The sequence below is a fragment of the Myxocyprinus asiaticus genome, chromosome 8 (genome assembly GCF_019703515.2).
Source record: "Myxocyprinus asiaticus isolate MX2 ecotype Aquarium Trade chromosome 8, UBuf_Myxa_2, whole genome shotgun sequence".
Taxonomy (NCBI): domain Eukaryota; kingdom Metazoa; phylum Chordata; class Actinopteri; order Cypriniformes; family Catostomidae; genus Myxocyprinus; species Myxocyprinus asiaticus.
Genome location: NC_059351.1, coordinates 52,901,529 through 52,911,963, shown reverse-complemented (window position 1 = coordinate 52,911,963; position 10,435 = coordinate 52,901,529). Strand labels below are relative to the sequence as shown.

Genomic DNA, 10,435 nt, shown 5'->3' with positions numbered 1-10,435 from the left:
GAGCTTCTCTTCTAGATCTCCTGTCATGTAGGAATAATTAAACTTGTTACTAATAAGCAAAACACACACAAAAATAGAGGGTTTCATTTGTTTTATCATTATTGTGATGTAATGTCTACGTCACCTTATAATACCACTACAGAGTTGCTAACAGGTAAAGACCCTCAGTTAATACTCCTCAGAGGTTCAGATGGTGTAGTTACAGCATCTACAAGCAGAGGCTAACTGGACCATAATAACCAGCCAAACCTTCAACCTAGAAATAGGAAATGTGAACTACAATTTGTGTGTTTGTTGTTGAGTTGCAGGCTCAGATTACAATGAGTTTATGTATCACTGACTGTGATACAGTGGACTATCATGGAGAATGACTTGCACATTATTTCTTCGTAATTCAGCTACACACACCTTATTCACGGCAGAGCCATCTTTGATTTTTTGAATCAATGAGCTGTACTGCAGTTTAAAGTGTTTATGGATCATTCTGCTGACAAAACATTCAAAAATATATCTTTCTAGGAATATTCAGTAGACAAAACACTCCAGAAAACACAAGCTGTGGAAAATCAGATGGGATCTAGGAGCTTAATACAGTGTCACTGAAGAGAATGTAAGTCCATCCATCACCGCCTCATTTTCATTCCCGTTAAAAATCAAAGATGGCGCGACTGCGAATAAGGTCGATTACAGCCTTTTCTCAATCAAAATACAGAATATGTTGTGTAATTTGCCCTGAGATGATTAGCATATTATTTTGTGTGTGTGTGTGTGTGTGTGTGTGTGTGTGTGTGTGTGTGTGTGTGTGTGTGTGTGTGTGTGTGTGTGTGTGTGTGTGTGTGTGTGTGAAATTGGTTGGTCAGGAGGAAAGGAAATGTATCTGAGCTTTTTCTCGAAAAGCTACAAAATATGGTTACCAATTCCACAAAACATCTGGTGGAAATAATCTAATATGAATATATTTAGTTGGATATTTATTTTGCTGTAAGAGCTCAGTGATATTATTCTGCTGAGGGAGGGGCAGAGACATTTCCACCAATGTGTGTTTTAAAAGAAACTGTTAAAACCACATGCAGTCCATCAGATTAAAGCTAAAAGCACATGTGCTAAAATACTCCCATTTGTCGCTGGAAATCGAACTTAGCTGAACACGGTAAGACAAACACATTTTTACATAAATGAAAAATGATGCATATGCATATAAAAATGCAATAAATGAAGCTCATATGACATGAATCCTGACGTGAGAAATATTTTATTTTCATTTCAATGACCAGTTCATTTACATGCAACTGATGCTTCTGTAATAACTAATGCTAAGGGTCAGTTTATGGTGCTCTTAAAACAGATATACATAATGTTTATGAAATCGATTTCAAAGATCAATGCTGTATAGTATATAATTTTATATTATGATGTCATCAGAATGGCTCCACCTCTTCCTCTGATGTTTCTGCTCATGATTCCATGTGAGTCACTCATATTACATCATCGCTCCAGAAATACTCTGCACTTTTTTTCATTTAATGTTGTATTTATTAATCAAATCATCGGCTTATTTGTTTAATGTGTTTTAGTTGCTAATGTATCATGGTGCTGAGCTGATTATTTATTCAGTTGTGTTCTCTGTTCAGTTTTCACACGTATGTATGTTTATTTCTGCTTTTCTGCAACACCCTTTATAAAAACTCATGAAGAACTTCACACTCATTTATCATGTCAACAGTCAAGAGCTTGAGAATATTATAATACTGTCTGTTATACGGTGCTGTTTTCAAGTGCTAAGAGTATTAAAGTGCATGTTAAACTTTTTAATTTGTTCATTATAAACACATTTCAGGGGTTTATAGTGCTGATGATTGGGGTGTGAGTTACAGCTCTACATACATCTGTGCACTAAAGGGCTCATCAGTGATAATGTCCTGCACTTATAAATACCCTCCTGGATATAAGATCATGAAAGCGTTCTGGACCACATTGATCACAAATTGTGTGGAGCCTTCAGATCTGTCTGATGACCCTGAATACAGTCAGAGGATTCAGTATCTGGAAGATAAACAGCAGAACTGCACCATCAGACTGAATGATGTGACACAGAAGGATTCACACGAGTTCTATTTCAGATTCATTACTGATAAACCCGGTGGAAGGTGGATTGGTGAACCTGGAGTGACTCTTGATATCACAGGTAACATTTATCAGGTTTAGTTATTTTCAGTGCATTATCTCCAATGCCAGCTTCTAATAAATTGGGGTACACAACTTGTTTTCAGATCTTCATGTGGAGTCTCCTGAGAGTGTGACAGAGGGAGATACAGTCAGTCTGACATGTAAAAGCACCTGTAATCTGACTGACAGAGCAACATTCATCTGGTTGAAAAACACACAGTCATTAACTGAGAGAAACAATAAACTCCTCCTGCAGTCAGTCAGAAGAGAGGATGCAGGCAGATATATCTGTGCTGTACACGGACACAAACTCACATCACCTCATGTTTATCTCAATGTTAGATGTAAGTAAATATTTAGTCTTTAACTTTTATTATAAAAGGGGGCAGTGGTGGCTCAGCGGTTAAGGCTCTGGGTTACTGATCAGAAGGTTGGGGATTCAAGCCCCAGCACTGCCAAGATGCCACTGTTGGGCCCTTGAGCAAGGCCCCTGACCCTAACTGCTCCAGGGGCACCATATCATGGCTGACCCTGCAGTCTGACCCCAGCTTAGCTGGGATATGTGAAAAAAAGAATTTCACTGTATATGTGCAAACATATAATGTGTGATAAATAAATAAATATAAATAATATATAAAGTGACAATTCATTGTGGACCATTTTTGGACCATGTGAGGACCAGGATGCTGCATGCTTTGCCAGCATTCAATGCAGGTCTAAAGCCTTGGTCACATTCTCCCTCACATGGATAGTGAGAGTATGGGGGTGTTGTGAGTATCGTTAAAATTCAGAAGTCTCCCAAATGGAAGACTCTTGAAGACAAGGTGAGAAAAGTCAAGAGCATAGATCTTAAACTGACCCCAAGAGAACATTCTTTTCAAGCACTGGCCCACTAATTTCTCAAAAAGAGAGAAAAAAGTAGAGAAAAACAACCCATATGCAACCAGTGAGTTGAAAATAAAATAATCAACACAGGATAATAAAATATCTTCTGGGGGTTTTATTCTCACGGCTGTTAAAAAAAAAAAAAAAAAAAAAAAAAAAAAGAGGAAATAAACAAAATTGTTAAAATGGAAAACAGAAAGAAAATACTAAAATTAAATATGGTTCAACAAAGTACAACAAAATAAAATATGGGAATGAAATATGGTAGAGACTAGTTCTCACATGTGTGCACAGAATGTGGTCATACTCCACGCATACAATCCATATGCATCCCAAAGAATTATCAACCGAAGAACCAAACCGGGAGCTCTCTTGTACAACATTTGTTTTCACGCTTCTAACACGAGAGAGTGCTGGAAAGCAGGTGCTGCAAAACTCCGGTGTTGCAAAACTCCAGTCTTAAACGGGCCATGTCCAAATTATGACCAGTTAAAATATATGAAATTTCTCCACTTGGCTACACATATAAACAAAGGGAATTGTCTTTCTCTCCTTGTTGCTGAAATCAAATAAAAGCCCAAACGAACAAAGGGAAGAAAGTTTCTTTCTCCCTTTTTGTCCTTATATTTCTTTCCTTCTTTCACACACACACACAAACTCTCAATAGTCACACTTATTATTCCTTTAATATCTCACATACAGTGTCACTATCAACACTCAAGTTCTCCTTCTTTCTTTTTCCCTGAAGAGTCACAAATTGAGGATTTTTAAAGTCTCTTAGTAACATTTGACATCTGTCAACACTAATTAGCCCAACCCACATCAATTAACCCATTAGTCGGTTGTATGACACAAATATGGTGCCTTAAAGTGCACCTGAAGCTCTTACATCCAAGCTGGGCATTTGCTGTAATGACATGTCAGACATTCAAGTCAGAAACAAAATACGGTATAGGCCAAACTTAAACAAAAACACAGTGAACCGCGACAAAAGCTCTTTTTCTGTTGTACCTGTGAGAAAGCATGATTGAATACTTAACATCACTTTTACATGACTATATGTTTGTTCAGTTTATTCATTTAATTAATAACAAATCATGAAGGCTGAGTCATTAGCTGAATGTCATAATTAACCAATTTATATTTTTGAAATAAAGCACTAAAATTTAAAATAACTTTTCAAAATCTTTAATGTCAACATGCCCTTTCCACCATTGAAACCCAGCAACACTGGTATGATCTAGTTATCCACTTGTAAAATATTACAGCCTTGATTATTTAATCTATGAGCGAAGATGTCCAATAACAGGGCAGTTACTGAGATTAAGCGAGTAATATTCAGCTGATTATGTGATCCTAACATGGGAGCCCCATGAGGGGATGTAAAATTAAACCGATATGACTGGAATCTTTATCTCATGTGAGTAGTCACGATTTAATACATATTTTTCCTAGCGTGTTCACTTTGACGCTGTGCCAGAGCTGACACTTTGGGAACATGCAGGTGGTCATGATGTTTGAAGCCCTTTAAAATCTCGCCAATTTGTTGACTGATGGTGCTTAAGCGACACCCAAAACAGAGCAACATCACAGGCTCCTTATAAGCGTCCGCTTGATCCCATCCCCTCAGATTTTCTTAATTTCAAATGCACGATTTTGTCTCAGCCCATGTTGTTCTAGCAGCTTATGCCAAAGTGAGGATTATGTTCTCCCTTTTAAGTGGCAATATGTTAGGGCATCATTGGAAGCAGCGTGACCTTAATGAACATTTTCCTATGCTCCATCAGGAGACAGCGAGGCTGTGGAACTCGTCTGGACCACTTCATGGATGCGCTGCCATTTTGCAAGAGAAGAGATGCTAATTGCAATCTCTGTCCCTCTTCAATGGCGGCATGGAAATCACAATCCTCACACCTTTTAAGCTGTGTTGGTTCTACACTCACTGATTTTGCAGTCCTTCCAAGCGGTTTTTATAAAGGAGTTGTGGTTTGAGTTCACTGTCTGCCTCGCTCTTAATTTCCCTTGTGCGAGTCCGCTGTTTATTACACATCGGTTTGCCATTCGTTACACTTGAACACTTGACCCTCACTGTTATACTTAACTCAGTCTTCCCCCGTGACTCACGCTGGGGAACATGCATTAAGAGTTCACAACTCAAGTCTTGCCTGTGCCCCCCTCCATTGCAAGAGTTTTTACAGAGCATTTTGGGGGCAGTGTTGCCCCAGCAATGCTTAAAATCCTTAAATTTGGAAATTCAAACAAACATAATATGTCTAAATGTAAAGAGTTGGAAAGTCAGTGTTCCCTGTCTGTCACTCACTCGACGTTGTGTTGATGTAGTGACACTAGGGGTTCGATCTTGAGAGCCCCAATCACCTTTGCTTAAAATAGAAAAGGCCAATGAGAATTGGTGAGTGGAATTTGCATGCCACTCTCCGCCCCGGACATACGGGTATAAAAGGAGATGGCGTGCACCACTCATTCAGATTTTTTCTTGAGAGCCGAATGCATGCTTGTGTTCATCCTCTCACCTTTCACTTACGCTGCTGGATTTTACGTCGCATATGAGCGGTCACCCTCCCCTGGGCTCTTCGGCGGCTGAGTGTATGGGTGCTAAAAGAGTATATTCAAAAGAGTATATTTCCTTCTAAAAGAGCTCGCGCAAACGCTTGGTGCCTTTTTAAAGAATAAAGATTTAAAGATTCAGCGTTTGCGCTACTGGATGTGGCTGTTATCTCTCCCCTCCGGACAGCCATGAAATCTGTCTCAAGTGCTTGGGGCGCCAGCACGCTGGGGCAACTTTCGTGCCTCCGAAGTCCTGCGCCCCGCCTGCTTCTCACCAGAGCCGTTCACCTGCATTGCCAGCCCCGGCTTCTGTACCATCGGAGCCCGTACACTGGCCTCAGAGAAAGAGATCCTCCCGTGGGAAGTTGGCTCCACCTGCCCATAAGCCAGCCCCCAAGAACCCCAGATGGGCTTCGAGGAGGTCCTGATACAGGTAGACCAGGGATGAGGCAACTACTTCTGACCGGTCTGGCCCGGGTGATCTCTCCTGCCCCACCATCGCCCTTGGGCCAGCGCATGGTGAGTATTCCATCGCCGAGTGCCCTCTGTGCCTCGGCACCCACATGGTCAATAAAAGAGCAGTTTCCTCATTCCCTGGGCCAGAGCACTCACAAGGGCCAGGCGCTGGAAGTCTTTCTGGTCAATCAGGCGAACACGAGTACCTCCCATTCCCTCGTTCTTAGTCGAGAGGCAGCCAGTGAACAGGTAAGTGTTCTGGTCTCTGGGGTTGTTCGCCTGCCCCAGTCACTGGCCATCATTGCGGGCTTGCAGAGTCTTCCAGGTGGGGTGCCTGCTCTGCTTTGCCGCGAACCACCCTGCCCAGGCACGGTAAGTCCAGTCGTCCCCTTGGTGCCACTGTCGTGGGGGCTGGAGGCATGGTTAGCGCTCTCTAGCCCCTCGCGGCGGCTCATCAGGATGATTCGCCTCGGCCAGGTTCAGTGGCATCCTCTCCACTACGGTGCGGGGCGAGGGTGCCTCCATCCTCTGGGCAGAGGTTGTCACTCTTCTGCCGAAGGAAGCAAAAGTGCCCGTCCCTGCAGCCGAGTTGTGCAAGGGCTTTTACAGCCCTTATTTTATCATGCCCAAGAGAGGGGGAGGGTCGCGCCAAATCTTGGATCTGCGTGCCTTGAACAAAGCCTTACACAGGCTTCCGTTCAGGATGTTAACGCAGAAGCGCATCCTGGCATCAGCACGACATCAGGATTGGTTCGCGGCCATCGACCTGAAGGACGCGTACTTTCACGTATCAATCCTTCCTCGACACAGACCCTTTCTTCGGTTTGCCTTCGAGGGATGAGCATACCAGTACAAGGTCCTCCCCTTTGGTTTGTCCCCTTGCATCTTTATCAAGGTCGCAGTGGCTGCCCTGGCCCCGCTGAGGGAAAAGGGCATACACATTTTCAATTATCTCGATGACTGGCTAATCCTAGCTCACTTGCGAGATTTATTGTGTGCACACAGGGACCTTGTGCTTCAGCACCTTGACTGACTCAGGCTTCAGGTCAACTGGGAGAAGAGCAAGCTCTCCCCTGTGCAGAGCATCTCTTTTCTCGGTATGGAGTTGGACTCGGTCACTCTCAAGGCATGTCTTACGACCGAACGTGCTCAGTCAGGGCTGACCTGCCTGAAGACCCTCAGGACATGAAGACTGTGCCAGTGAAACAATTTCAGACGCTCCATCAGGAGGCATTCAGAGGCATACCAATCACAGGACTTGTCGTGCCCCTTGGGAGTCCGGGCGCACTCCACTAGAGGTGTTGCGTCCTCCTGGGCACTGGCAAGGGGGCCCTCTAGCAGACATATGCAGAGTTGCGGGTTGGCCTACACACAATACCTTCGCGAGGTTTTACAACCTACGCATAGATCCGGTTTCGACCCGAGTGTTACGTGGTAACAGCAGGTAGGCTGGGCAGCTGGTTGGGTGTACCGCTTTCATTGTGCCTTTCCCCTTTTTCAAAGGTGATAATGTGTGCTTTTTGTCCACAACAGTTCCCTGTATCCGGTGAACCCCGGACGCCTCTTTAATTCTTAAGCACTGTTTGGTGACGAACTTGGCGGAGGAGTTAAGGCACCAGGCCCAGTACTCGTGGTATTCCCCTTTTTCAGGTGAGCCCTTGTGCTCAGGCTCAGTGCTCCATACGTGGTGATTCCTTGGTAATCCCGTATGATGAGTTTCCACTGTTCGGTTTCCCCATAGGTGAACCCTGTTTTTCCCCTCGCCAGAGCTTTCTCTGCCTCAGCCACTGTTGTTACGTACCCTCTCTGTAGATAGGGTCCTCCAGTGGTATCATTCCATATGTGAACTTCCCTGTTGGTAAGTCCATGTGAGGCATTCTTCACATCTTCACATGTGATCTCCGTAGAGAGGGAAGAGCACTTCCCAGCACTATTCGAGAAAGTGCTCGGCGGGAAATTGCTTAACAGCAAATCAGAAAAGGCTCCACCGGTATCCTCCTTGGGTAAGTGCCTTCTACCCCCTTAACAGGACAAGGGAGATGCCTTACCTAACTCGCTGGGAGGTCACAACGTGGTTAAGTGCTCGCTGCAAGGCACACAGCAGCTTGCCCGTGTCCACTCTTCCGTACCTTGTGACATGGTTCAGCGCCTGCAGCGTTTCCTATAGGAACCCCTAGTTTCACTACATCGACACAACATCGAGTGAGTGACAGACAGGGAACGTCTTGGTTACTGATGTAATCTCTGTTCCCTGATGGAGGGAACAAGATGTTGTGTCCCTCGTGCCGCGGTGCTGAACCAGCCGCTGACATGGTCGGGACTCTCTATCAGCTCCTCAGCATAAATCTGAATGAGTGCTGCACGCCATCTCCTTTTATACCCGTATGTCCGGGGCGGAGAGTGGCATGCAAATTCCACTCGCCAATTCTCATTGGCCTTTTATATTTTAAACAAAGGTGATTGGGGCTCTCAAGATGGAACCCCTAGTGTCATTACATCGACACAACGTCTCATTCCCTCCATCAGGGAACAGAGGTTACATCAGTAACCAAGACGTTTTCTCCTTTCATGACCCTTATTCATGGAAATAATGCAGCACACCTTTTTTGTAACAGAGATTTTTGATATTTACATTTTTTATTTTATTTTTTAAATAATTATAGACAATACAAAACCAATCTTGACCTTTAATTGTATTAGGAAATATCACAGTTCTGTATGCGGTTGTTGGGGTCATTGGTGGATGTGGAATATTTCATTTTCATTCTCATCATTTTGTTAATGTGGTGAGCACATTCCATTTATAAGATAAAACAAACTGATCAAATAAATAAACAAATTTACTGACTTTAATTTACTGATGCTTTAATACAGGAAGAAAAGACACAGACCTGATGATATCAGACAAAAGCAGGTGAATAATATATTGATTGCTGATGTACAGTTTTGTTAAATATGTGTTCCACTGTAAAAAAAAAAAAAAGAAAGAAAAAAAAAGAAGTGAAAAACACATTACATCACTATATTATATAATATTATATTATATTATATTTAAATTGTATTTATTTATAAAAAATAAAAAAAAAGATTTTAATTGGTTTGAATACAGTATAAGTTAAAGGCTTTCTTTGTTATATTAAATTAGTTAACTAATATAACAGTTAACTAATATAATAATTATTAAATTGGTTATATTCCGAATGGCAGACAAAATGAGACATAAACATATTTTGCTTCCTCATTAGTATAATTTATTGAGCAGTCTGTGACAAGAATTAATCAGAAAATAAAAAGATCTGTGTGATAAAAGAACATGATGTCTTTTAAAATCAATGGTAATGAATTGTACCTTGTACAATAGACCCAGATTACCTTATATTGGGGCTATTTAAATGCTTTTTGACACTCAGCACGTGTGATAACTCACTTCCTCTAATTTTAGAATGATCTTTTTAACGTGACGAGGACGGTCCGAATCCCTGATGTCGTCCCTAAATCGGCTGATTGTGATGATGCTCAGTATGCAACTGTTACACCCAAGTGGAGAGATCAGACTGCAGGAAAAGCTCCTGAATCCAGAGATACTGAGGAGATCCAGTATGCAACTGTCCAACATTACAAAAAAGAGATGAAGAGACCAGAAGAGATTGAAACCCAGTATGGCAATATTAGGGTTCACCAGCCTGGTGCTGCTATTGGGTGAGAAACAAAAATAGTATTTAACAATTCTGACATCTAATTAAAATATCAAAACATATTTTGAATTTAACTAGCCCCATACAGAGCACTTTTTAACTGCACCCTTATATGTTCTTTATTCTGCTTCATAGTATTTATGTATGAAATGTCATTTACAATCTCTGGACATTTTCTACAGATCTGTTGTTCAAATTGTGGAAGATCAAGCAGTGATTTACAGCACAGTCAAATGATCAATGGATCACTTTCGGATCTTCAAACTTGGATAGAAAAATCCACAAACTTATGGTTAAATCCAGACACAGCAAGACTAAATTCTTTTTCCCAATTAATATTAAATGTTGCAGTGTAGTGCCATTTGCGTCTGAACCTTTTTTCCCCTTATTCTTAAGTACCAATGAAGTTCCTATGACACTGAGGAAAAACCGTAATGATTGATTTATTTTTTGGTATATCTGTGTCCATTAAGCAAATATGAAGCATTTGTGTTTTATCTGTAATTGATGTTACATTTTATTTGTCTTGATAAATGATCATCCTTTCTAAAGAAATGTGACTATTGATCATGTATATAGTTTATGAGGCAAAGCATTATTTTTACTTGTATGTTTTGTTTCATGTGAAAATAAAGAAACTGATCTCCAATAATCTCACTAATCACAGC

General features: G+C 41.6%; 1 protein-coding gene across 1 annotated transcript; it reads left to right on the top strand.

Annotated features, from left to right (window-relative positions):
• The first annotated feature begins 1,098 nt into the window (after positions 1-1,098).
• LOC127444683 (uncharacterized) lies at positions 1,099-10,186 on the top strand. Its single transcript, XM_051704204.1, has 7 exons — positions 1,099-1,150; positions 1,423-1,466; positions 1,838-2,185; positions 2,271-2,510; positions 8,947-8,986; positions 9,515-9,771; positions 9,950-10,186. Coding segments are annotated over exons 2-5 (633 nt in total). The 5' UTR covers positions 1,099-1,150; position 1,423; the 3' UTR covers positions 8,949-8,986; positions 9,515-9,771; positions 9,950-10,186.
• The last annotated feature ends 249 nt before the right edge of the window (positions 10,187-10,435 follow it).